At 42.5% G+C, this 27,898-nt stretch overlaps 2 protein-coding genes and 1 non-coding gene across 4 annotated transcripts; 1 reads left to right on the top strand and 2 right to left on the bottom strand.

The window, feature by feature from the left end:
- The first annotated feature begins 1,119 nt into the window (after window positions 1-1,119).
- LOC146685861 (gap junction beta-3 protein-like) lies at window positions 1,120-11,978 on the top strand. 2 transcript variants are annotated; one of them, XM_085440872.1, is made up of 5 exons: window positions 1,120-1,391; window positions 4,038-4,125; window positions 5,482-5,689; window positions 8,309-8,610; window positions 8,693-11,978. In XM_085440872.1, the coding sequence occupies exons 3-5, from the start codon at window positions 5,519-5,521 to the stop codon at window positions 9,024-9,026; spliced, it is 807 nt and encodes a 268-aa protein (XP_085296998.1). In that variant the 5' UTR covers window positions 1,120-1,391; window positions 4,038-4,125; window positions 5,482-5,518; the 3' UTR covers window positions 9,027-11,978. The 2 variants fall into 2 exon arrangements, with proteins under 2 accessions (XP_085296998.1, XP_085296997.1); XM_085440871.1 differs by lacking the exon at window positions 4,038-4,125 and having other exon boundaries at window positions 1,121-1,391.
- Window positions 11,979-12,842: 864 nt separating this feature from the next.
- trnas-gcu (transfer RNA serine (anticodon GCU)) lies at window positions 12,843-12,924 on the bottom strand. The gene has a single exon. It is a non-coding gene; the product is annotated as a tRNA-Ser (tRNA).
- A 929-nt stretch (window positions 12,925-13,853) lies between these two features.
- marcksl1a (MARCKS-like 1a) lies at window positions 13,854-16,665 on the bottom strand. Its single transcript, XM_085440873.1, has 2 exons — window positions 16,346-16,665; window positions 13,854-15,222 (listed from the first exon to the last, which is right to left on the bottom strand). Exons 1-2 carry the CDS (start codon window positions 16,427-16,429, stop codon window positions 14,698-14,700), a joined length of 609 nt encoding a protein of 202 aa, XP_085296999.1. The 5' UTR covers window positions 16,430-16,665; the 3' UTR covers window positions 13,854-14,697.
- Window positions 16,666-27,898: the final 11,233 nt, after the last annotated feature.

The raw sequence follows: 27,898 nt of genomic DNA, 5'->3' as shown, positions 1-27,898 counted from the left end.
TGGAAAAAGGTTTCGACTCAATCCCCTCAGAATCGATTTCACTCTGGTAATCTCAGCATAAGTAATACAATATACTATTTTTCCAAAATACAGTACCTACACAGGGTTGCACTAAAATTTGGGACCTTTTTCAAGAAGCGTACCTTTTCCAGCCCTCACAATGTCTTAAATAAAGAGGATATCCACATGGAAATTTCAGGGCTGAAAAACAGATTTTTGTTCTGTTCTGAGAAAATTTATTTTACCCTTAGTCCAAATCTTTGTTTGGTTTGTTCAACATGGAGAAAACCTGCAGTGAATATGGGTTCCCTGTTGCTTGTACTCTGATAACAGAGGCAGGCAGAAAATGCAAACTGTTTTTATGTTTTTATTATTAAGCACACTGAGTTTGCATGTAATGCAATGTGCTATAGGAATGAAATTACAAATGCCAGTGTCACACCAGAAATTTAAGGAGCTTGGAAAGAAAAGCATCTGGACTTCTTTAAGTTTCTTGAAGACATTTCACCTCTCATCCGAGAAGCTTGGTGGAGAGTCTCATATTTAAGCCCTATGGGAGTGTCTTTCCACCAATTCAAGAAACTTAAAGAAGTCCAGACGCTTATCTTCCCAAGCTAAGATTATAATGACCTCGATGACTGAGAACCTTCACAGACAGACCGAACAGAAAGTTAACACTTATTATGGAAAATCACACTGGAGGATGAGACGGGCAAAAAGCAGGCTTTTCCTATACTGTAAACTGTTTTGATTAGCCACCTATCGCACATGGTTACACAAACTTGAAAGGTTTATCCAGATCAAAGATCCAGGCTGATTTCTGTTAATCTACTGTGTGTCACAATCATTAAACAGGTTGAGATAAACTGCTGCAATCTGCTCCCAACCCTGTTTGATATACTATGATTCTGCTAAGCTGTTTGCCATCTGAGGATATTTGCATTAGTTTCCACAAGCTGTCCGCATTCAGGGTGTGGCGTTTTCTCTCTTAGTTACTCTCTTCAACCCCCAAACACACACACACACACACACACACACACACACACACACACACACACACACACACACACCAGGCTTTCTGTTTGACATAGCTGGATGTTCTGTCTTCCTTCTCAATGAAGAATTTGTGTCTGTTGCTTTACTTATTTATAACGTGTTAGGTTACATGTTTTCTAGGGAGTGGAGTCTACGCAGCCGATGTTCATGTGTGCGTCTGTCATGACGTCGCTGCTGAATCTGGTTTGGCAGGCGTTCTGAGGAAAGAATGAGTAGACAGAGGCAGCAGGGGAAAGAAAGGAGCTGAAAAGCTGAAAGTAGCTTTTCCCTTCAGTGCTTAGTCTTCGCCTGCTGGTGTCGGCACACGGGGTGTTTAAGTGGCGTTTCACTTCCAAGTAAGTTCCTTTCTCTGTTTGGTTTTCAATAATTTTACTGTATCCTAAAGTCAGGAGTGAGCGGTAAACATGGAAACTGTATTCAGGAGTCTGTCATTTTTCCCCTGGCCAAGCTAAAGTATGTTTTTGTTCTTTTTAAAAGTAATGCAAAAGGTGAACACGAGTTGTTTATATGCTAGAAAAATAGGGAAACTCATTTAAAATAATAACCAGCTATGGAACAAACATTTCCTTTTGTTATGACTAAGTGTTAGAATATGAGGGGAAAAAAATGGTGGTCAACTCTAGGTTCATCAAAAAGACCGAGGCGTGGTGGAGCGGGGTTCACATTACAGTAAAAACTTTCCATGTAGCCACCGATGATACATAAAGTTTCTATTAAAGTGCCTCCTTTATGTCTTTTAGGTTTTCTCTTTGCTTTAGTCTCTTACATGACTGTAACCAAATATATGTCTATGGTACAAAACACTGCTGCTGAGGATCCTGGGATGGCTCGTTTGTATTTCTTTTGGTTCTTTCCTGCATCACTGACAAACTGTCAGAATGCCCGCCACCAACGATCAGCTGCTTCTCAGTCCACTACTGTTAAACTAGACTGTACAAGCTACGAACAAAGCACGTCCACAGTGGCATTAGTAGAAACCACTACTGATTCCTTTTATTAAACAATAATTGTCCCACAAAAATTGGGAAATCCCTTTAAGTTTAGTCTTAGCACAGACTAACATTACAAGCTGTTTGCTTCTGTCCTCTTCTCTGTGCTCATATAAACTTAAATACAGCTGAAATCCCATCAAAGCTGTTCTCATTTATGTTTTTCTGCTTCTGTTGTCCAACAGCACAACAGGTCCCAAAAAGCTTTCAAACCTTTCTTCACTTCCGCACAGCTAAAATACTGATATCAGTGATTTTGTATAACAAAAATGGTTATGCAATTTTTAAATACAATTTTTTCTTTTTACAATTGTTAAATAAATTGTGTCATTTTAGCTACAATTAAATGTGAAATGATCCTTTTGGAGAAAAAAGAAGCAACAGAATTTCATAAAAAGTTAAAAACGTTTTCACTCTGGGAATGAAATTTGGCTACTCTACATGTCATAAACCTAGTGGACCCTCAAAAAGTCAGAGCAATGGTTTAGCTAATAATGGCTGTGTGTTGGTCTTACGTAGAGCCTATGGACAGCTTTGCAGATTGTCACCTACATGTTATAACTGATTAATGCCACCAGGGGGCAGCGTCACAACCAGCTGCATGTCAGCTGCTCTCTTATGCTGTGGTTGATCGTTCAGCTAACTGTGCAGACGACAGAAATGATAACATACAAGTAGCTCAAGTGAAAAATGTCCACTGAAGAACTGTCTGTGCTTTTCGTGCTGTTTTTTTCCTGTTATTTCCTGTTTCTGTCCACTTTGCTGCTCTGAACATCTGCATTCCCTGCATTCCCACGCATGCCACTCCCATCCACCAGGAGTAAACCATTGGTGTTAAAGTGGTTGAACTGGAAGTTTTGGTGAAGGTGTCTTAGTGGCATTTTACCTGTCAAACGTTTGATTGTAAGCAGTGTTGAGCATCCAAAATAATGGCCATACCTGAGTTCATGGTCTCAGTTGGGTCACCGTTTTGCTGGTCTGTGCTTGTCAGTGGTCGACCGTACACTCCCAATGACAATACGATTTACACATGCATTGTATTATCGACTTTTTTGTTGCTTAGTTTGAATCTTAAAATACTTTTTGCCCCGTTTCTACAAAGATTTAACAGTTTCTTTATTTTTAAAACAATATTTAATTTGTCTTAAAAAAAAGGAAATTCATCCTGGAATACTGCCTTCAATTCAAAAATACTGACCCCAACATAAACAGCCTCTGCTGCAGGAGTTAATCTGGAGTTTAAAGTGTTAACAGAGAAAACTCCTCCAAACTGAGCCAATGCTCTTTCGTAAATTCCAAATATTTAACTCTTTTCTAAACACTGACTGACCTTCTACTGTGCCAGAAACCACAGAGGCCTGTGCGTGTTACAGAAACCATATGGATTTTATTTCCTTCTTCTAAACGACTGCAGTACTTTGAAAGTTCATCCTTTTCTCTTTGAAAGAATACACCCACGCCTTCCATTTAAGCTTCTTCTCCTATATTTCTGCATTTAACATTTGCCTGAAGCACATAAAAATCTAAGCAGAAATGTAGCAAAAAGCATCAAAAGCATGTTTTTGTCTTTGCAAGCTTTGGAAACTCTGAGAGTTCAGAAAACTTCACTTTGATTGCACACACTGAACAGTGTTCAGAAACCATAGCCTCGTAGATAAGCTGGGGTGCATGTCATTAGGGTGTTCACTGATAAATGTCATTCAGCAGCAGCAAACATGCAGACAGTTGATACTGACAGATAACCTGTGAGCACATAGAATCCAAGAGCACAGTGTTAATAAAAGACTCTCTAGGTGTTAAAACCACACAGACATACAGTCATGTTGTGCTCAGATTATATGTGTACATATTTAAGAAACACCTTCAGTTATTTACAGCTTCATATTTCTATTCTTGGACCGTAGTAGAGTAACTTTGGAGGATTCATTGCTCAAAATAAGTCTTATTCGGCTTATCCTCTATCTGAAACAAGCCATTTCATCTGCCTTTAAGGTTTTAATGCCAGAGCAGTGTGTCTGTGACGATCGTATTGGGTATATCCACTGCCACTGACATCATACACAGTCAAACTGAGAAGAGCGTGAGTCTTTTTCTAATATGAGAAGCTCAAATGTCTATAATAAAAAAGCATTAGCACAATAACTCTAATACAATTCAAGATTTTCACAAGCTTCCCTGCACATTTGTGTGTGATGCTTTGTTTTGTCCTTAAGAAAGATGCAATAATCCATTTTGCAAGAAAGAAATGTGTTGGTTGCATTTCAGGAGTTAGAGCAGGTCAAAGATTTACTGGATGGTTAGTGGTTTGATCCCTGCTCCTCCAGTCTGCATGCAAAATGTCCTTGGGCAAGATACAAACCCCAAGTCATTCTCCGATGCATCGATCGGAACATGAATGTGAGTGAATGTTAGCTAGAAAGCAAAAAACAATGCTTTTGTGAATGAGGCATGTTATATAAATCACTTTGAGTGCTCCATTTACATTTTGTAAGGTAAACAAGTGGTTAGATGCTCTAACCAGCCCAAAAACATTGCTGAAGGACATGTGACCATATTGCTTTAACACTTGCTTCATAAACAAGCTGCTTCTGTCAACTGCATGCATTCAGAATCAGATACTTGTTCTAATACTAGAACCAATAAAACTGGAACACAGACTTGTCAGCTTCAAAAGGCACCAATATGACAAACGACAAATGAGATAAAGAGCGTTAGCCACTTGTGCAGGCACCCATCTGTCAACCAAGGGAACCACGCCCACAATAATACATAACTTTAAGCCTTGTATACACTGTAAATGGGTGCGTTAAACAAAAGTTAATCTCCTGTAGATTTGTTATGAAAAGAATAAAATGAGCTGGCCTTAAGTGTGCTTGTTTCTGCTCTAAATTTGGGTTTTTAAACTAAGTCCACAGGGCCTGACTTGTTTCTGGGGCTGGTTTTTGGCACGTTTGCCTAGATTTAATGCTTCAATCTCAGAGGATGTCAGCTGTCACAGCTAATTTAAACTAACATAAAATTGTGGTGGTCATATTTTTCTACATGTAGGCAAATGCAAACAAACGGTAGATTTGTTTTATTCATCATTTTATGGCCCTTATTTTATTTTATTTTAACTGTTTACATTTTGTTACAGTTACTGAAGCATGCAGTTTCATTAGTGAGGATCCAGATAAGATGAATAAGCCTAAATAATGATTTATTGGGCATTAAAGGGAATCAGCAGTTGTACTGTTGTGCAAACCTACAGTGTTTCTAAATGTGTACTCTCTCCTGTTTGGCTGATACGAATGAATTCATGCAAGCCCAGACATGTATTTATGTGACCCACATTGCAGCTGATCCTTAACGATAGCAAGACCAAATTTGAGAATAAGAATAGAATGCAAAGCTAAATCTAAGGGAAGGTAATTAGTATTTTTGTTTTTCTTCACAGAGCATTTATCTCCAAGGCCAGTCCAGCAGCGACAGGGATGAACTGGTCAGGATTGGAGAATCTGCTGAGCGGAGTCAATCAGTACTCCACGGCGTTTGGGCGGATTTGGCTGTCCATGGTGTTCGTGTTCCGAGTGTTGGTGTTCGTGGTGGCAGCTCAGAGGGTGTGGGGTGACGAAAACAAAGACTTTGTGTGTAACACCCGACAGGTAAGGCTGTCACTAACCCCACCTTCCAATGTTTTTCAGTGACAGGGAGAAATAAGAGTTGTTGAGAATGTTACAGCACTGGTTCATAAGCCCTTCAGGGAAATCTGGTCCACTGATTTTCTACATTTACACTCAATATAGAGACGTTTTTAAAACTGGAAAGTTAACCTGCCCGAGTCACTTCAGAGGTGGTGATGGTGGTTGTGGTCTTGGTTTGAAAGAATGTGCTTTACAGTCCAAAGCATAGATAAATGAAAAGAAAATGGGCTGACAATTAATGTCAGCTGTCCTCAAAAGTTGAATTTGTGTTGGTTACTGATGCAGAAAACTATCACCAACCAGCAGTTGATTAAAGAAAAAGATTCAGGTACCAAATGGCTTACTCACACATACAGTGCCTTTGGATGGTCTAATTGGGTCATTTTGGATTATAATAAAGCTTCTGTGAAGAAATTTAACTGAAAACAAAGATGTTAGCCCAGAACAGCTTCACTCCTCCTCAGGTTTGATTCACCAAGTCTTCCACATACAAGGTTGTTTTCCACCCACATAAACATCGTGCCTGATGGTTAATTACCTGTCAAAGCATCCTGATGTTCAGCCAAAGCGCTTCTGAAACCGATGTAGCCAACACATCTCAAAGTGGCAGAACATGTCTGTGAGCCATGGCCACACCTTGCCATCATATGAGACGTTAAGGTCACACAAATCGAGCTGTGACTGCATCGCTCAGCTCGCTCTTAGCTGTTTCGTCTTCGGGACGAACTTGTTTTTTTCTGTCCTTTCATCTCCTGACGACTCACAAACATACGCTGACATGTCCTTGCATATTGGGAGGGATCCAGGGTTAATTACCCCGTTACCTGAATGGACTGAAGAAACCTTCCTCTCTGCTCTTCATCCAAGTTTAATGAAATGTAAAATATATTAAGTATCATCATAAATCTAATGAAGCCTCTATTTCACCTCTACACTGACCTTGTATTTGACCTTCGCGGTAGCAGGAAATCTGTAATCCTGCATATTTTTTAAAGGATACAAAATTTTATTTAATTATATTATCCCATAAGTTGAACTTTTAATTCTTTCAGAACGTTGTTAAAGTACTATGACTCAGTGAATGCATCTAACTTTTTCTAACAAAGGTAACTGCAAAAGACGAAATTCCCTCTTAGACACAATATGTTGGCAGGCTGGGATCTACATAAATTCAGTGCAGCTTTCTGATATAATGTTTCAGTCTTCTCTATACAGAACTTTTTATTCTAAATTTGAAACTGTTATATAATGAAGAACGCTGAAACTTTGTCATATGAACTAAAAGATGAAAAATTGCCCAGCAGTGACTTCGGTCTGTCAGTGCAGCTTTACCTCTTTGGTCTCGTGTTGTGAGCGCTCTGTTTTGCATGTAGTCTTTATGTCATTTGACTGTGTTGCTCTGTGTGTGATGTGCAGCACGACACAGTCGAACACTGCGATGAAAGTCAAAACAACAGACAGATATCACATCGAGACAACACGGTTGAACCGAAAATCAGAAAGACACTAACGAAGTGATCGTAAAAAAATTCAGTCGACATGAACGGCGGTCGTGAACAAAACAAATGTAACTTCATAAATATGACTCACATCGTTTTCATACTGTTAATCCATCTCTTGTGTTCCAAGAATCACCGGACGCCACTAATGTAGTGATTTGATCCTTCCCTGTCAGAGTACAGGTGCGCCGAAAAATGCCACCAATAGGACGGGTTTATGAACTTTCACCTTGTGGTCTGTTTATCCTTACTGTTCACACTAATGCACGAGCATCACAGCCACTGAACGTGACCACAAAACAATTATTGATTACTTTTCCACACATCATAAAGGCAAACCTTCCTTTGCTCACTGTTCCTATTAAAACAGGAGCCAGTTTTGCAGCTTTTGTGCGCTGCGATTTATTTGTCTTCCATTTAATCAGTGGGATCTTCTCCTCTCACGATCAATACAGAACCTACCCAGCATTTCCAATGCCTGCCTTAAACCTCGACTGAATGTTAATTCAGTTGTGCACTTCGGTGAAAGCCTCTGCAGTCACTCGTTTATTTGAGCTTTTCCTTTCATTTGTCACGTATTTACCAAATTAGATTGTAAGACTGAATTAGTGTTGGTGTTACATTAAAAGCCTTGTATTAAAAGCATATTGTGTACAGCATATTATAATTATAGGATATCTTCTCAAATAAATGAAAGCAAGCAAAAGGTAAAGAAAAGCAAAATACTTCATGTCTCACTAACCTGGTTCTTTTTGTATCTTTTGTCTTAAACTTTATTTTTGTTTTATATTTATGCCCTAAAAGCAGAAACTGGTTTCAAAGCATCGTCAGTTTTTAGCGTCATACAGAGGCATTAAAACCTTCTGCATCAGCTTCTCATTCTGACACCACAACAGTCCCTCTGTTTGTATTTATCATCATATGACATCTGCATTAGCTGTACTCTAAAATAAAAATACAGCCACTTTCTTTTCTCCAAGTTTCTCTTTAATGCAAAAATCCTTTGCTCTTGCTGATTTTCTCCATCTGAGACGTGAGACGAGCTACTTAAGCGAGTTACGACCCCGACTTTGTTTTGCAGCCCGGCTGTACCAATGTCTGCTACGACCACATCTTCCCCATCTCCCACATCCGCCTGTGGGCGCTGCAGCTCATCTTTGTCACCTGCCCGTCTCTGATGGTGATGGCTCACGTGAAACTCCGTGAAGGAAAGGACAGGAAATATGTCGAGCTGCACCAGGGCTCGCACCTCTACGCCAACCCTGGCAAGAAGAGAGGAGGCCTATGGTGGACGTATCTGCTGAGTTTGATCTTCAAAGCTGGATTTGACTCAGCTTTTCTCTATATCCTGTTTCAGTTATATCATGGATATGACCTGCCCAGGTAATGCTGGTAACTTACTGTTATTAAAATGAACCAGTGTTGTTCTGAACTCGTTAAAACCTGCTGTACTCTTTTCTGTCAGGTTGTCCAAGTGTCAGCTGTCGCCGTGCCCCAACACCGTTGACTGCTTTATCAGCCGTCCGACGGAAAAAAAGATCTTCATGCTGTTCATGGTCATCTCCAGTGCGGTTTGCATCCTCATGTGTATCCTCGAAATGATTTACCTCATCGGCAAGCGCATCATGAAAATATTAAAGATCCGACATGAGAACGAGAGGCTCGTCTTCGCTGACCAGCACGAGCTCACTACCATTGCTCCAGCCCGCTCTCAGTGCAGAAGCAGGAGAGATCCGACAGTGACCGACAGCGAGCTGGAGTTAAGCAAGAGGAAGGATGCTAAAACTACAGTACTCTAGCATTCTGCAAGCTGCAATCATGGCTCGCCAACAGGAACAGAAAGTACCCAATAAGACTACTGAAACTGATCAAAAAGGGTTGTAAGCGATGGGTATTGTTTAGGTTTTATCCGATACCAGTACCAAACTGGTACTTTTGAAACAGTGCCGGTGCTTAAACGGTGCTCGAACCGGTGCTTAAAGAATGGAGAACACAAAATTGGTCCAGAAACCTCTCATGTTCAGCTGTTTTTTTGTAAAAAGATAACAATGTTAGAGTTTTCTGCAGCTATAGGGGATTTATAGTATCACTCTTGGCTGGAAGCAGTGCTTAAACAATGGAAAAAACAATCTTTGTACAAAAACCTCTCATGTTTAACTGTTTTCCACTTTTTCTTTGGTCATTTTAGCCTTTTTGGCCAGGGTGAAGGGAGCATCTGCCATCAAACAAGAAGACAGCCGCATGTAACTACGACGGTGTTTGCTAGTTCACCCTACATGCATTAATGTAATAACGTGGTTAGCCTACTCAACGTAAATTACACACGAACAACATTAAGCTACTCACGCAGAGAAGAACGGCTGCTGCTGCATCATCATCCGTCATCATTTCTGCTACACTGGCAGGGCTAGGGGCCAGGACTCTACTCTTCGGGTTTTTGGGGGATGTTGCTAACTCCGGGTCCAATAACAGGCAACCCACCCGCAGTAGATGTGCTCGGTGTGAGCTCTTGCAGCAAGCTATCAAATACGGCGCATTTCTCAGCTTTTAACAAAATGCTATACGTCGCCAGGTGTTTCATCAGATTCGAGGTGTTACCTCCTTTGCACAATATCAGCTTCAAGCACTTGTTGCAGGCTGCTGAGTTTGCATCTTTTGCTGTGAAGTACAGCCAGACTTTTGACCGCTTCGCCTTGGGCATTTCTAATCTGTAGCTCTGCTCTAAAAGAACGTACGTACCTGGGCCCACCTACTACGCTCGCAAAGGTAAAATGATTGGCTGGAATCCAAAGTGTATGACATCTCAGGGAAAAAAAAGCACCGAAATGTGCGCTGCTTTTCGGTCTGGTTACTACCGTTTATGACAGAACACCGGATACCGGTACCCATCCCTAGTTCCTGTGGATTATGATCCTCTCATCCAGCTGCATATGAAACGTTCATGATGTCAGCTGCGTTAAAGAAATGGCACCTAGAGCTGCTGACCAGAAAACACTGCTGAAGAAGAGGACTGTCAGCGGTCCGACATCGCATTTTTTCACTGTTTATGTCACAAAGATGCGAGGACAAACATTCAGGTTATTCCGTATCAACAAGATAAATTAAATGGAATTAAATTTTAGGTTATTGATTTAAGAATCTGCAGCAAACGACTATTTAATTAATTGTCTCACACCATTGTAAATATTGCAGATTACAACACTTGCTATCTAAAACTGCACTGTTGAAACTGCACTGTGCAGTTTAACATCTTTACACTGACAGAAAGGGGTGTTTGGCTGGTTCGGACACTTAAGATGTGTCACAGGATGTGAAATGAGTTTGAGATTCCTGCTTTACACTAAGATACACCCGGCTTGTTCTGATCTGAGGTCTACGGTGCATTTAATGCACAGTTTTTGCAGTAAAACTGCAACCCTGACAAAGATCTAACAATTTTGTATACAATTCTAAAGATTAAAATAATATTCAGTGAAATGTGTGTTAATTATAGACACATCTATTTTTATCGTTTTGTTAGCGCCATCATCTGGTGGTTGAATCTTGTGCTTTAATAAGGCCACCGTAATGTCACGGGGCAGCAATGGAGGCAGGAGGTCTGTCCCCAGTTAAAAACATCAGGTGTGGTTTTTATTTCTGACTTTTCTGATACTTAAACAGAAAAATATGCCAAATGTAAACAAAGCTGTTGATTTACTGATCGATCTACACTCCCACCATCATCTATGGTCTCATCTATGTCCCAAAAATTAGATTGTGGAAAAGGCGCCTGGTCTCTCCATTAGACTAAAGTGCCAAGTAGGTGCCTTCTAAGTGAGGAGCATGAGATAAAACCTTGGGGCACACTGGTGAGATTAGAACAAGGGCAGGGACAGGATGGGCTCCTCTGGTTAGCTTGGAGCAGCAGATGGATGGATGGATTTTTCTCCTGTGCTTGCTCTTGATTATCAAATCTGGTGGTACCTAAATGGCAACAGATGGGTGTAAAAACTGTGCCTTGGGCCCTTTGACCTTCAGGCAAAAATGCCGGACTGCGATATCCAAATTGTGGCCACTACTGCAGTTGGGTCCAAGAGTTAAGTTAAGGCCACAGAATTTGAAATATGATCCTTAAGTCATTTTTTTATCCCACTTTTGGAAAGAAGTCAGTCGGAGTAGCTGTCAGGTGGTGGTAGCAAAGTTTTACAGTAAAGAAGAAAATATCCGACTCTCACTAACCGTTTTCAGAGCTGAAGTTTGGGAATGGTTAGAAAGCAAACACAAGTGATCTGCTGGACACCTGGGAGACATGTTTTAGACACATTTTTGCTGTGTGGCCTGTTAAGATGAGCTTTAGTCACCAGGTTTTAAAATTTACCTTTAATTACGGTTATTAGATTTTTACTATTTAAAGTGGAGAGTGTGAACCTTAGCTACTGTCTTTGTGTGATTTTTACGAGACATGTCTACTTTAATCTCTAGTTTAATCTTCGCACTCACTTCTGCTCTGACTATGAGTCAGCTGGAATGACATGCTGTGGTCCAAGATTATTTTTTATATAAATAACAGGCTGTTGTTGACATTACAGTGATATATTTATCTGCTTGTAATAAAAAAGAAACTGATTATAAACTGTTTGTGTAGACTGTCTTTTCTTTGCAGGAATGAAGCTGTATATGTGCAGTATTATCCTACAATGCTGCTGCGTTGTTGCTTAAACAGCAAATAAAGGTTTCATTTTTCATTAAAAACACAGAGTACTTCACAAATACACCATTTGTCATATTTATCTGACTGAAACCTGAGCAAAAAAAGTCAAAATGTGGAACAATAACAGTTTAAACATGTTACCACTAGATAGCAGCATTCTCAAAATTGAACAAATGTGACATTTATTTGCATATTTGCACACTTTATGAACATTTAAGTTAAAGTTAATATCAATAATGCTTCAAATTTGTTTGAACTACATACAGTTTTATTTGTATGTCAGGCAATGCTTCAGTATAATTGCCCGAATAAGTGACCAGCGGTATTTCATGATGATTGTGAGACTTTTAATTCTATTTCATGAAACACAGACAGCTCATGAAGTTAAAAACTCCAGCATGAAAAAATAAATTTTAACATCTTTTAAACTGTTTACTTTCAGTATTTAATATCATTGCATCCACATGAAAATAGACACATTACATGTTTTGTAACTAAAAACCTGTCAGGATTTATAAATTAATTACATTTATTATGTTTTTACTCATCTTTAATGTTGCCAGACCCAATAAAAGGAAAGCAATGCATTTAAAAGAAAAAGAAAAAGACATGACTTCACTATAGTTTTAGCACATTGCTAAGACATCCAGATGGCCAAATTAGACCCTTTGGTGGGCCAGTTCTGGCCCTCAACCCTGATGTTTGACACCCCTGTTGCACAAGGAATTTAAAAGACAAGAGTAATGCGGTTTTCATCCAATTTTTCAAAGCAGTTTAACAAAAAAGCCAAAAAGGGCGACAGATCTTTTAAAAAATTTAAATGTCTCTTTACTTCAAGACGGAACGTGTTGTTAAAAAAGGATCCGAGTCGAACTGTCACACGGAATAATACCCATTTCAGGTTTTACCTACAAAACATTCACTGCGACGAGGATGGGATTCGAACCCACGCGTGCAGAGCACAATGGATTAGCAGTCCATCGCCTTAACCACTCGGCCACCTCGTCTGTGAACCCGCACGAATATTACTGAGTCTGGACATCAGCGGGACCAGTATGCAAACATGATACATAGATAAACGGTGGGCAGCGTTTGACGCCATGTTCGCTTTTGTTTCTGCGCCACTCTAACAGTAAATACGGCTTTCACTGTAAAAAGTCTGCAAAAAAACAAAAAAGTAAACGTAACAAAGTGGGCTGAGTTAAATTTAACTCAACTTAGCAACTACCAATAGGAGCGAAGGATAATCTTGATTGACATATGAGTGGGTGGCAGCCACTGTGTAGACTCGTCGATGTTCGACGAGCTGATCGGTTTAAATCTGTGTGTGCGTGTGGTTAAAGGCTTACCAAAGCTGTGAGGAAAAGGAGGCTGCAACTGCGATTTATCATCAAACACCAACAACGTGTAAACGAAACGTTCATGATTAACCGGAAGGCAACAGGCGGCACAGGCACTTGCAGTACAGCAGTCGCTCCAGCAGAGGGAGATAAAGACCACCAATTACAACTAGAGGGTCGCCAAATAAATGGCCTCTAGTGCCTGCGTATCCCATATGTTGCGTCCTAACGTTAATTAGTTATGTAAGGATATATGTATATTTATGCTTTGCTTTGCTACACGTGACTCAGCATGCTTTATGACCACATACTGGACCAGATGAGGTCGTGTAGCTCTTGCATTAAGGTTATGTTTGCATGACAATGATGCTTTAAATCTTTCCTTTTGTTAATAATTTAATTTCTCAGGGTGTCTACTGCTGTCATGACCTGTACATGCACACCTGATATTTATTCATGTGGTGTCAATATGCCATCATGTGTTTGAATCCAGTTTATAGTATCCCATCTATATGTGGTACTGCAATCAGTCCAGATTGCAGGTTTAAGCAGCCAGATTTTCCGGTCTTGGCGAATCACAAGGCAGAAGACAGACAGAGGGGATCAAACATTTATTTACCCTTATTAAAAGTTACAGTAAAACCATTAACATCTTCAAACGATAGCAAAATAAAGAGAACCAAAAATATTGGCCAAAACATATTTACAGAGACAGTTTGCAGATAAAAAGCTCACATTTTTTTGTACACAATCCCAACCCCTGCGCCATAAATTCTGAAATGTGAACACTGCAACACTCAAGAAGCTCGAATGTGGTTTTAGCCAGAAAAAGAACCAAAATGCACGAACAAAGACATCTTTTTCCACCTCCCCTCCTTGATGTTCTCCTCCCTATACATGACAAAATACTTGAAATTTGGGGGTAAAACATAGGAATGTAGAATTCTAAAAATTAATAAGATGATCTGAAAGGTTTATGTGTCCATATATCAGTCATTTCGAGTGAAGGAGATGGTCTGCCCCGCTCCGCCGACGGTGACAATTTTTAGATCCCAAAAAAAGATGAGAAAGAAAAATAAGATGTTATAGGGCTGCCACGCTGTTTAAAAGGATGCTTCTCCATGAATTGGGAAAATAAGTCAGTATTCCTGATTCGCTCCACATCCAATCCATTACCTTCGCCGCACGCCAGTCCCTGTGTGTACCATGAGGGGGCAACGCCAGCCAACGCTTTCATCATGAGAGGGCCCGGTGAGTTTCCGTCTGTCAAAGAACTAATAAAAGGCAGTGAACTGGTGGTTGAATCAGCAAACGTGATATATCCTTTGTCTTCTTTTGTAGTTTTGTTTATAACTTTATGAGCGTGGCACGAGTCTCTCATATATATTTTTATATACTTTAATCTTGGAAAATCAGTTCAGGTGCCGTGCTGGAGTGCAGTCACTCTGCCTTGGCCTCGCCCTCGGAGGCTGCGGGTGTCGTGTCCTCGGCAGGGGCCTCCTCGGCGGGTGCGGCCTCTGTTGGTGGGGCCTCCTCGGCGGCCTTGGCCTCTTCCTCGGGTGCAGGAGCGGCCTCTGCGGCCTCGCCCTCTTTAGCCTCGGTGGCCGGCGTCTCCTCTTTGGTTTCCTTGGCTGCATGGCCGTTCTCCTCGGGCTTGTCCTCGGTCGTAGGGGAGGTGGCCTCCTCCTTGCCCTCCTCGCTGCCCTTCTTGTTCTTCTTCAGCGAGATGCCCTTGAACTTGAAGGAGTTCTTCAGGGAGAACTTCTTCTTCTTCTTGACCTCCTTGGCAGCCTCGCCCTCCGCTTTGGCTGCCTCGCCCTCGGCCGCAGGAGCAGGCTCGATAGCGTCTCCGGCGCTGGTCTCGCCCTCCTTGGCTGGCTCCGCGGTTCCATTTCCATCCGCGGCCGCTGCTTCCCCGTCGGGTTTGGCTGAAACATCGCCGTTGGTTTTGACATGGCCGTTCTCCTGCAGAGAGAAAGAGTCATAGATTAAAACACTGGAGGTGGGTCAACGCAAACACACTGCCTGCGGAAACGAAGAATTATTTATGCATAATGAGATGAGCGCACTGTAAACACATTAACATTAGCCCATTTATGCCTACAGTTAATCCATGTTATTCTTCAGGAGAGCAGCTCTGACTGTGGTGGGAGGGGGGGGGGGGATTTAACAGCTGTCTGTATTACTCTGAGCTGGCACACGGGGGCAGTAGTGCTACATCAAAAACATCAATACTACCAGCAAGTTGGGGAACAAAGGAATCCCCGTGAAACCTGCTCTGCGCTCTCATCCTACATCTACCAGCTCCACGCAAGAGCGCAGACAGCTCACATCAGCTTCAGCTCAGACAAAGCCACAATCAGTCCACGCACTCGCCAACAGCAGCAACAGGGACGTTTTTACATGTCTCGAAGTGGGTCACATGAGTTCATCTGGGCATCTCTGTAATAACGCGTATCCTGACCGGATCAGTCACACACCACTAATCGAAACGCACAATTCACTTCTAACATATTTAAATTGTTCAAAGTTTACGCGGAAACCCACTCCACAGTGTGTGTGTGTGTGTGTGAGAGAGAGAGAGACTGTGTGTGGGTAACAGCCGGGGGGGAAATGGGGTCAGAACTGGCGCCTGCACGCGCTTTGTTTGCAACTCCGCAAAATGCGCCTCCAGCAGAGCGCATTTGCATCCTTTGCACCGCTCGCCTCACATCTTTTGTTCGACGCTCAGAGCGACTATCCGCTCAACTCATGACAGAAAACACGCTCAAAACTCACACGGGGACCCAAATCCGACGCTCTCGGGTGAAATGTGCGCGTAAATCTCCCCAGTGGGACAGCAGGCGGAATTAACAAAGGCAGGCGGGCAACTGCGCGCTGCTCGACGGCTGCCCAGCCGGAGGTCTCCCGATGCCCTCATTTTAGGCTAAATTCAGTTTTAAGTGTTTTCCCCCCACAGCTATGAACGAACCCTGACACGAAGGAGCGACCGCCAGTCCCCCACCGCGGCACCCATGCCGCCAGTGGGCGTCGGGTGCCATGTGGCTCCCCGCTGATGCTCGGGCGCACCGGGCCCCGCTTTACTCACCTGGCCGTTGGCTTTAGCAGCAGCAGGGTCGGCGGCGGCTTTGCCCTCAACAGCTACTCCACCCTTGGACAACTGGGCTCCCATTTCTGTCTTTCCTTTAGTTTTTATGAACAAAAAATAAAATCGAAAAAGAAAACCCTCGAGTTTTTGAGATTTAAAAATCCAGTTCTGGGATAGGTGAGAGCTTTCCGCCTAAAAAACAGAGGTGAAAATCCGACAGGATCTCCTTCTCCCTTACAAAGGTTTGTCAACGAGAAGACCCCCCCTTAAGCGTGTGTGAACCCCACGGAGGCTGAGCTCAAATTAAAGGATGTCAGGGAGACGGCTGTGAGTATTTCAACCGCGCCTCAAAATCGACCGGAGACCCCTCCCCTGGGCGTGGCGGCCGGGCTTTGTCCAATCTGCAGCGGGGGGATGGGCCTCCTTCTCCGGGCTGTCACTGCCACAGTCTGCCACTCAGCTGGAGAATGAGCAAGACTTTATTTTCCAGCTGCTTCAGATGTCTGGAAGATTGTGGACACATTTTAAACTTTGTTCTCTTGTGAATTGTTTATAATTTGGCACAAATTGAAAAATTCATTCATCTGTTCAGGAAAACAAGACAAGTTTTAGAAGTCTGACCCGAACAGGTGAGCAGAAAAGTTAAGTGAAGGTAAGAACAAGCAGTGGAAATAATAAAAGTCCTGAGTACATGCACAGCATCACTGCTATACATAAAGGAGTTTAAAGAAGTGCATCAAAGCATTTTAAAGAAGACGTTTTATCTTTTATTTGAAATGAAAACCTAAATAAGATAAGATAAGATAAGATAAGATAAGATAAGATAACCTTTATTAGTCCCACACGTGGGAAATTTGTTTTGTCACAGCAGGAAGTGGACAGTGCAAAAGTTATGACGCAAAAATTAGAATACAATAAGAATAAATACAGTACACAGCTGTACAGAATAGAATAAAATAATATACTATATACAGTAGAATAAAATAGAATAAAAATATACAATAAGATAAAAATAGAATACGAATGCTATATACAACTGAGTAAAAATACAACGATGCCAGAAAAGATTATTGCACTTAGTGTTATTGCACATGTGTGGATGTGTGTGTTTGTTCAGTTAAAGTCTTTGTTGTGGAGTCTGACAGCAGTGGGGAGGAAAGACCTGCGAAATCTCTCCGTCCCACACCGTGGGTGCCGCAGTCTCCCACTGAAGGAGCTGCTCAGTGCTGTCACAGTCTGCTGCATGGGGTGGGAGACGTTGTCCAACAGGGATGACAGCTTAGCCGCCATTCTCCTGTCACTCACCACCTCCACTGGGTCCAGAGGGCATCCTAGAACAGAGCTGGCCCTTCGGATCACCCTGTTCAGTCTCTTCCTGTCCCCAGCAGAGATGCTGCCGCCCCAGCAGACCACGCCATAAAAGATAGCAGAAGCCACAACAGAGTCATAGAATTTCTTCAGGAGTGGGCCCTCCACCCCAAACGACCTGAGTCTCCGCAGCAGGTACAGCCTGCTCTGCCCTTTCCTGTAGAGGGCGTCTGAGTTATGAGTCCAGTCCAGTCTGTTGTTCAGATGAACACCAAGGTACCTGTAGCTGTCCACAGCCTCAATGTCCATACCCTGGATGTTCAGTGGTTGCAGTGGAGAATGCTTGTGCCTGCGGAAGTCTACCACCAGCTCCTTGGTTTTACTGGCGTTGATCTGGAGGTAGTTCAGCTGGCACCAGTCCACAAAGTCTTGAGTCAGTCCTCTGTACTCCTTGTCGTCCCCATCAGTGATGAGGCCGACTATTGCAGAGTCATCAGAGAACTTCTGCAGGAAGCACTGGGTGGAATTGTGGGAGAAGTCTGCAGTGTAGATGGTGAAGAGGAACGGAGCCAGAACCGTTCCCTGTGGGGCCCCCGTACTGCAGACGACCCTGTCCGACACACAGCCCTGAGTCCTCACATACTGTGGTCGGTCGGTGAGGTAGTCCAAAATCCAGGTAGTGAGGTGATGGTCCACTCCAGAGTTCTCCAGCTTGTCCTTCAGAACCGAGGGAAGAATAGTGTTGAAGGCACTGGAGAAATCAAAGAACATGATTCTCACAGTGCTTCCAGCGGTCTCCAGGTGAGCGAGGGAACGAAATGTGCACGTGTCTCTTGTTTTGATTAAAAACTCTAATATATGACACCCATTGGATAGAAAATTATATTCTCCTCAAATAAATAATGTCTAAGACGTGATCAGTAAATCATAACCATTCAATAAACTGTGAGAAAAAATAGAGGTAGCATAAAGGTCAACACTAAAAGTATTTTTTATCAGTGTTTGTGTGCCTGAAGATGAAAAATGAACATAAAATATGTCTTAAGACAAAACACATGAAAAACAGATTCAGCTTTAACAGTTAGATGAAAGAAGAAACGAGTAAACATATAAGCACGAACATGTAAACACACTGCATTTCAGTCATTTTATTCCATCACAAGCAAGTAAAACTGTTCCTTTTCATCTGTAGCGGTGATGAGTCGTTACAGTTGTAGCTAAAATGCAGACGTGGACTAACAGTGGATGTTGTCAGTTAAGGATAGAAATATGGAGTTGAAGCAGTTGTGTTCACTAGCATACTGAATATCTGATAAATAGAGTAGTAGCCGAATGGTTGAAGTAGTAAGCCATTAGTTATGGATAAACATTTTGAATCCCTCTAAAAAAGTTCGATTATTCCAAACCTAGGACTTCCAGCTCTCTGAGGTGTCCCACGTTAATCTGCTGTTCAGCCTCCCGGCAACATCCTTTATCTCAAAGAGGCCCTCCGCAGAACTCGATGATCACAGAACAACAGCACATCAATGAGAAGCGAGGAATTTTAATGGCCTCCTCTGGAATTTGAGTGACAGGGCCCGGCTTTCCAAGAGAAAACCTGTTACATAACACGCAGCGCACTCAGAAGAGACTTTGAGATGGCACTGGGGCTGCTTTGTCACCAACACAGACACCGAGACAGTGAATCAGACTGTCGGCTATTAATGAGGTCTCGTTGGCTAGAACCGTGCATCCCACGGTCGCTGCAGTGACACTGCGTTTTTTTTTCTCCGAGAGGTCAGGGGTCATGTGTTTTAAGAGTTATGAAAGCCAGTGGAAAGCTTCTATATCCTGCATACATGCTTTTGTATACCAGCTTCTTCCTTTTAAACCTAATTGTCAAATTTCCTTTCCCATCATTTATCCCTCATGTGACCCCACGTTAACAAAAACACGGCGCCGAGCCCCCTTCTCCTGCTTCATTAAGTGCAATTTATGATTTCCTCCTTCTTTTAGAGCATCCCTACGTGGGTCCGTCTCGTTCCCCCTGTTCACCCACTAGAACAACCCCCCTCCACACAAACACACACACATGTCACAGCTGTGGTATGCAAGGCATGCATACACCACCCAGAGAATGATCCCCAGCCATTTGCGGGCCAAGCTTCCCAGAGTGGAACACACTCCGAGGGGTTCAACATCTACACCTCCCCACCCCTCCTGACCGACCTCCATACATTCTCCCAAACTGAGTCAAGAAAGAGAAACACATGATGTTTTTAACCCCCCCGGTCTCACCTTTCAGTGGATTCATGGCTCAATTATGGTTGTGTGGTTCCTTTCAGTGCTCTGATATGGAACACTAGGATAGGTGTACCCGTGAGGTGGTGCTGTGGGAATTATGTTCAGTCTGGCATCAAGCATTTGGAACCAAAGGGAGTAAAAATTATATTAACAATAAGAAATTTCTTAGGTAAGAATATTAAAAATGAGAAAGACACTGGGAAGAGGCCCTGAGTCCTCGGCACAGGAACGATATCCAAACAAGTCCCTGTCAGGCAGCTTAGCGGGGCGAGGTCAGCCCAGATTTATTTCAAAAGCAGTGAAGGTCAAAAAGTCACTGGCTGGAGAAAAAAAGTGTTTTACTGGGTGACAAACTTAAAGGTCAACTTTAATTTGAAAAAACTCAAACAAACCTCAAATTTCCAGATTCTTCTGGCCTGATTTTTGCAAGTGGGTTTTCTGAGTACACAGGAATGCTTTAAACTTTGGGGATACTTTGATCTGTAAACTTTCAAAGATGGTGGGGCGGGGGTATAAAGGCAGGTTAATTGCCCCTTTGGGCCTCCTGCTCTCACACCCCCTCGCAGTCTTGCCTACATCAGATTGATAACAGTGTCTTATCAGCAGTGGAAGCAACAACTATTGTTACAGCTACTCCCATTATTGTAATGATTATTTTAATTAACATATATTTAACCTTCTTTTCTCTTATAGAGGGTGCATGCCCCTTAATGAGTATTTTATTTCCAAGTATGAGACGTTACTCTTACTTAGTATGTAGTACACAATGTAATCCTGTTCACTATTTATCAATATCCAATATCTGAATGTTTTTTCTGCATTTCTGTAGCTAATAAGATTGTGTAATTGCAAACTGTTACAGGAAAATAAAACAAAGCCGTATTTAATAGAGGTTGAATGCTTTCAGTGTTGTTTGTTAAACACAAATATAATCACAAACCAACTTGTGTTTCAATCCAATGCTGAGGTGGTTTTCTGATCCCTTGAAGCGTTTCCCAGCAGACTTTGCATGTCACTCTGGCCCTCCTCTTTTTGGTATCACATGACAAACCACTATGACCTGGGTATTAGAAGAAAGTGTATACAAAAGTTTAATATTACGTTAATACAGGGATCTTTCTACTTGTATGTAGATGTACACTGGACATGCATGTGCAGGTGAAAAACAGGAAGCAGACTGTTGATCGGCAGTTTTAAAAGTGACATAAGATTATAAGGCGCTCTGTACTGACTGGGAGGCTTTTCAAAGACTGCAAAGTGACATCTTAGAGCTGTACTAGGAGTGTAATTGATTGCCAGAGAAAGCCTTGGCAATGAGAAAGAAGAACCCACACAAAACGGCTGAAATCACTAAAGGTTCTTGAGAGTAGGTGTAATATTTTGGTTCCTAGTCAGGAACCAAACATGAGCATTATTGCTTTGAAAAGACTCAGTGTTAGCGGGTCTTATAACACCAGGGTTCAGCTTTAAAAGAAATAGTTTTCTCCCTCTAAAATCCTCTGCATGCTTTCTTTTACACCTACTTGGCCTCATTGCCCCCTTAGCACTTAAGGCTTTGCTTAGCCTACATCTATACCTTTGTCCAAAGGTAAAGGTCCCTGCTCACAAAAAAAAGAAACAATAGCTGCGGTTGCATGATGAGAGTTTAAGGATGTGGGTCCTTATGAAACCACTTGTGCAGAGGTAAAACAGGACATAAATTATTAGGCAAATTTAAAAGTGACATTGGAGTGTTTTCAGGGTGAAGAGAGCTACGCTGGCTGTTTCCCCACTTTTTAAAGTGCTCGTCACTCTATATTGGTTCGCAGGTTTGAATGTGGAATCAATCGTCTCATCTCATTCTCAGCAAACGGAAAAGAGACACAACTCCCACAGGTAATGAGGTGCAATGGCCTTCCCCAACCACCCATTTAAAAATGAAAAATGGTGCCGTTAAGAGTGCAATAAGCACAAAAAAAGCCAAGGCACTGACATGGAAGCCTTACTATTTATTAACTATGCAGAGCACACATGCACACTTGTAGGATGCACACTGTGATGATAACAAGTCCTGATTTCCTTGAGAAAAACGAGAATGTGGCTGAAGAAATACCCCTGGTCTTGACCTGTCTGCTTATTTCTGTCACGTTTAATGTGGTGCCCCCCCCCAATGAGCCGGTCAATGCCCCTGTTTGTGCTGCTGGCCATTTTTCATCCCCTGACATGGGATGAGTTCTCACCAAAAAGCCCCCATTGTCTCTCTCGCTCCCTGCAAGCCAACTGTGCATTACAATTAGAAAGAGAGAGGGATAAAAAAAATAAAAGAGAGAGAGGAGGACTGGAGCGAGGGAGCAGCATCAGAAACACGTCTCTGGAGTTCCTTTTGCTTCTGGGAGGAGAAAAAGTTATCTTTATGACAGTCACCTTGAACAGATTACTTGAGCAGATCAGCATGATGAATATGTAATTTCCCAAGGTTCCTCAGCTTGTCAGCAATCCATGCATACAAAATCACAAAAACAAGAGTGCAGGCTGTTTCCTGTGTGCTTTCCTTTGGTTTTACTTCACGTTTGTCTCACAGCTGAGAGCTCGAGTACCTAAATAACTGATGCAATCGTACAGCACCTTTCAGAGTAGAAAATAATATTATTTAAAGCATCGAAAATGCTAATGCAACACTGAATTTTGCTCAAAAGTGGCGTCCAAGCGGCTTTGTTTATACGCCGAGTTGTAAATGCGATTTTATGTCTCTCCTAAACACAGCATTTGCATTGCCAAGCACCTAATTACAAGGACAATCAGGTGCACAGCCCTCTTCACTGCCATGAATACGAGCGTGTCGACTTAAAAGAAAGCCCATTGTAATGCTAATTATTTCGATCAACTAGCTTATTGACTGCAAAAAGGCCCTCACCAGCAGGCAACCACAAAGCTGCACATGGCAGCCATCTTGGCCAGGGGCTTGTGCAGGGTCTGGCAGTGGCTCTCAGAGGAGACGGAGGAGGAGGAAGGGATGCAGGAGGGATGTCCAGTGCTGAGCCAGGCTTGCATGTTTGACTCGCCTCATTGATAAAACAGTCGTTCACATCGCAGGGGGAGCCTGGAAAACAACACAAGCTCTAAAAATGGAGGGAAAGAAACAGTGGATGTGTTTACTGTAGATTTCCCTTCAGACACACACACACACACACACACACACACACACACACACACACACACACACACACACACCTCCCTGCCTAAGGTGGCAGACATGACGCGACAAACTCCCCCCCCTTCCCAATCCACCCTACATTTCTGTATGCGTGCAGACAGGGGGCCAGAGTCGGTTACCATGGCAACTGCTGCTTCTATCAACATTTCTGGCCGATGTTACAAAGGTACACAGTTCAGTGGAAAGGCAGGAGAAGGGAAGGCCTTGGCGTTCTGTTTGTTTGTTTGCCTTATCATTTTGCCGAGGTTTGCTTATCTGAGATGACTCCCACAATTTAAGCAGGCAAGACTCTCAGCCTCTCTGTGACTACAGGGAAATTAAGCGTGGTTCCCTTTTAACATCTACCCTCCCCACCAGGCTTTATTTTGGTTTTCCTCATCATAAATTCTTTCTGTCTTTGTTGACTCCTGTTCATTGTCTCCCTGTGTTTGTCTCTGATCTCGAGGCTTGAACAGTTCTTGGCAAATTCCACCAACGGTGCCTTATTTCTGTCTGTTGTCATAACATGCAGGGCAGGTACGACGGGAGCGAGAGATAAAACAGATGGTAGGACAAGTAAGAGGAAAGGGTGAGAGGTTAAGGAGAGCAGAAAGGCTTGATGAGTGAGGCAGAGGGAAAAATGGCTGTGTGTATCAGACAGGGGCGTACAGTAGTAGTAGGGCAGCTTACCCCCACTGGCAATGAAGCTGCTGCATTACTAGGTCAGTGTGCCATCATCTCATTCATCATTATCACAACCTGCTCGTCCTCCTCCGCTCTGCCTCTTCATCCCTCCCACATTATGGTTCGATTGTTCTCCTCGTCCAAGCTTCAGAGACAAAAGGAAAATCAGCCTAAACAGACCAGGTTGATCATTTCAGAGTCTGTAATTAATTTTTTATTAGTAAGTAATTTACAAAAGCAGGACGTACAATTGATACACCATAAAGAATACGGTTTGGTTTATAAGATTGCAGATATTCACATTTATGCTGAAGCTGGCTAACTTCAAAGAGATGTCCACAAAGGAAGCATGTGCATTGCGAATAATCCAGGCTCGGGTTGCCTAGTTTACCCTCTGGTGTTTTTGCCTCCCTGTCATGTGTCAATCAGTATGAGCTCTTATTGGTAGTTGCTTAAACTGCTCAGGAGGCGCAGAGTTAACTGTTTATTCATTACGATGCCGAATGTCATTGACATTGACAAAAAAGCCAAAAGAAAAACAATTGACATTGACACCAACACCTGGATGATTTACCGTTAAATCCTTGCAGTCAACTTAACCGGATCCATCCATCCAGGTGGGCTGGGACCTATCCCAGCTGTCATAGGGCGAGCAGCAGGGTTCACTCTGGACAGGTCTGCAATCTCTTGGAGGGCTAAAATTTGTCAGTTTGTATGCTACTGTGTTGTGATAAGAAATAAATCTTAGCAGGGCTATCACTGCAAACTTGAACATATGAGCACGCTAGCGTTATATTTTAGAGTATATTGGTAAATGCTGTGTTTGTATAACTCCTGATTCTGAACTGATTAGACAAAAGCACCTCTCCAAAAACTACTCAGTGATCATTCTTGTAAAGATACATGTATATGCTGTTTAAAACTTTCAAAAGATTTCTTTACGTTTGGGATCTGAAGTAACCCAAACAATGCAGGGACATAATAGTTTCTTCCATCTTCATTGTTTTATTCTTTCCATATGATGGTGTTTGTCTTTACCATGGATGTTAGCTGAGAGCAGTTTAACCCTCATCCTGCATTACTGTCCCTGTGTTAATATGTTTATATTAGCCTAACCATAGACCTGTAGCTTATCACTGTGTAGCAGATAATACATCAGCTAACCGTGTGTCAGCTACATGAAGTCCCCATAAGGAGCTTGGACGGATGGTCATGAGAACCTTTCCAGACTTTTTGAGACAGCCTTTGGGTCTTAGTTGATGTTTTTCTTTTGGCTTTTTCCCCCGTGATCTTTTGTGATGTGGGTTGCACTCGGAGTGGCTGATCACTTTAATTTATGCCATAATCCAGTGCATCACGTCACACACTCCAAACAACTCCTTTTGGATAAATTATCCATGCCAGCGGCCCTATTTGATGCTGTGGATATGTGCATAATCAGCACTTCTGTGACTGATTATGGCTTGTTTGTCACATAATCTAATCATTGTTTTAGTGCCCAAGTCGGACCCAGTACCATACTCATGTCTCCTTTGGCTTTCTTGCAATTATTTTAATGCAATCTGAGCTTTTGTTACGACTTCAGCAACATTTATATTTACCCTGTATCAGCGACTTACATACTTAAAAGTGGGCTTTCTTGGAAAGTTGAAACCCCTTTTCAAGCAGTAATCAGCATGAAAATAGGAAATAAAGTTCAGACATGAAAACCATTTCAGCTGAGCTGACAACCATTTAATGTGTCAGCCTCAAGTGTGAATAAACACCCTGCTCTATAAATGTCACAGTGCGGATCTTATTAGAAGGTCTCACCTACTAACAACAATTTATCACTTTAAACACTAAACAATTTAGAATGAATGAAGTTCTAGTGACAGGCATGCAAAATTATTATGTATTAAAGCTTTGACAGCATTACATGTCATCTTTTGCAGTATAGGCATTACATGGCACAAGCCTGTGATGTCTAGGCTTGTGCGTTAGATGTTAAAAAATTGGGCTATTGTGTTTTTTTATTCCTGTAATGGCCCTTGTGTGTCTCAGAAAAGCTGTCAGTGTAAAACAGGCAGAAGGCAGCTCGATGAAGCTTTTGAAAAGTCAAATCCACACCTCCTCCTGTCAAAACTGCAAAATGTCAGCTGACCTATGACACTCAGAAATCCCATGAGCACAAGCATAGACATGCTGACACACTGCTGAAAGTGGATAAATAAAACATGATAAGCTATATTATGTGACAGCTTTCGTGCATATCATAAAAAAGGGCTGCTTTTGATACAAAATCAAACGGACATCTTCCCTGCTGCTCAGGAATAGCTGACAGCACAAGTGCAATTTGTTTGCTGCACACAAAGAAATATATATGACAACAACCACTTGCGTGCAGCCACATGCAAATGAATCTACCCCCAACTGCTAGACACCCAACACACACACACAGATACACTCATTAGCTCAGTTTTGGGTTAACCGCTATGTGGGGCTTTTTTTCGACCAATCTGTGAGATCATCACTCTCTCTGAGCCCACCATCAGTTTTTTTTCTCTTCGTCGGCTGCTCAAACCACCCCCACCTCCTCCTTTCCTCTCTACCATCTTCATTGTAATGCAGATTTAAGAATCGGGTGGGGGATGGTGAGAGAGGAGGTTTGTGGAGAAGCTGTGGTTAGTGTTAAGTATGACCTGGCAGCCCGCTGTGCCTCAGCGGGCTGCCCGGCGTGGGCTGGGGGGAGGGGAGCCCAAGAGAAGAGAGAGAAAAGAGATGAAGAAAGAACTTTGAGGGTTTCCCCCTCAGCCTCTACGCATGACTCAGACATTAGATATCATCATTTTGAAATAAAAGATGGCAGACACGCCCCTCCTCGCATCTCCATGCAACACTAATCTCATCCAGAGAAGAATAGGATGTTCAGCGGCGTTTAGTTCTGTCTAGACATAATGAGCTTAATGTCACTGAGGTCATGTTGTTGTTCTCTCTGTCATAGACTAATACCATGTCAAACTAACTGGAAAATTAATAGTGATCGTTATTTGCAAATGGCTCTTTATTAATCCGTGTGGAAGCCGTAAAACATCAAGCTCATCAATGTCCCCACAAAAACTGTAATACCGAGTCTGCTATGTTTTTCTGCAGGTTTGCCAAGTGTGTGTGTGTCTGTGTGTGTGTGTGTGTGTGTGTATGTGTAGCTGTTGTTACTGCAGGTTCAACTATGGCCACACTCACAGGGGCAAAAAGTCAAATCGTGCTGCCCACTTCTAACAATATACCCCACCCTTCTTACCACACACACACACACACACACACACACACACACACACACACACACACACACACACACACACACACACACACACACACACACACACACAGCAGGAATGGTAGAGATGGCAGAGTGCAGAAAAAGGCCTGCAGCAAAAATAAATAAATGTCTAGAGTCGACCCTGGGCCATTGTGCTTTAATGAGCCGCGTGTGGTCGGATTCATTGACTTTGCACCTCTTAAAATAAAAGGAGCTCACTTCTGTTGTTGACTCCTCATTCGCCGTTTAATCACAATCAACTACGCTCTTAACCCATAAGAGGAGGTTTGCCAATTGAGGATTATTACCACTGTTAACTTTCATAAGCCAACATTTGTAAAAACAGGATTAATTATGTAAAAATGTGCCTATCCCGTGTGCCCACCCATCGCAGACATCTAAGTGTGGGTACAGTTACGGTGACTTGGTGGCATGCTTTCCTCCTCTTTTGCTTGCTTGTTCCACTTTGGCACGGTTCATTATTTGGTTGTCATTTTGCTCCACTTTTCCATTTTATCCATCTGCCATTGCAGCTGGGTTGTCATGGAGCATCATTGCGGCGTATTTGTGAGTGACCTATTTATAACCCGCCCCCTTTATCTCTTGCCCCCAATTCTCTCTCTTGTCCCCGTCCAGTTTATCAAAACACGGTTACATAAAAGCACATCCCTGTGAACCGCGAAAGTCCTTGTGAGTTATTAAATAATTCAGGAGAAGAAGTGAATTGTTGAGTCTGGGTTATTCACATTTCGGTCTTAGTTTATTCTGAGCATATGACTTTTTCCTGGTACTTACACGTGCGTTTGAA

This window comes from Copadichromis virginalis, linkage group LG19, assembly GCF_057382275.1.
Source record: "Copadichromis virginalis isolate Kocher_CV1m ecotype Utaka linkage group LG19, C_Virginalis_male_GT1.1, whole genome shotgun sequence".
NCBI classification, from domain to species: domain Eukaryota; kingdom Metazoa; phylum Chordata; class Actinopteri; order Cichliformes; family Cichlidae; genus Copadichromis; species Copadichromis virginalis.
This window is presented reverse-complemented; position numbering and strand designations above follow the sequence as displayed.

What these genes read in the sequence shown, in the direction of transcription:
- LOC146685861 (XM_085440872.1), top strand. Translation starts at nt 5,519, where the DNA reads ATGAACTGGTCAGGATTGGAGAATCTGCTGAGCGGAGTCAATCAGTAC. An exon ending in TTGTGTGTAACACCCGACAG is followed by an intron (nt 5,690 to 8,308) that starts GTAAGGCTGTCA and finishes TTTGTTTTGCAG; the next exon opens with CCCGGCTGTACCAATGTCTG. An exon ending in CATGGATATGACCTGCCCAG is followed by an intron (nt 8,611 to 8,692) that starts GTAATGCTGGTA and finishes CTTTTCTGTCAG; the next exon opens with GTTGTCCAAGTGTCAGCTGT.
- marcksl1a (XM_085440873.1), bottom strand. Translation starts at nt 16,429, where the DNA reads ATGGGAGCCCAGTTGTCCAAGGGTGGAGTAGCTGTTGAGGGCAAAGCC. An exon ending in CTGCTAAAGCCAACGGCCAG is followed by an intron (nt 15,223 to 16,345) that starts GTGAGTAAAGCG and finishes TTCTCTCTGCAG; the next exon opens with GAGAACGGCCATGTCAAAAC.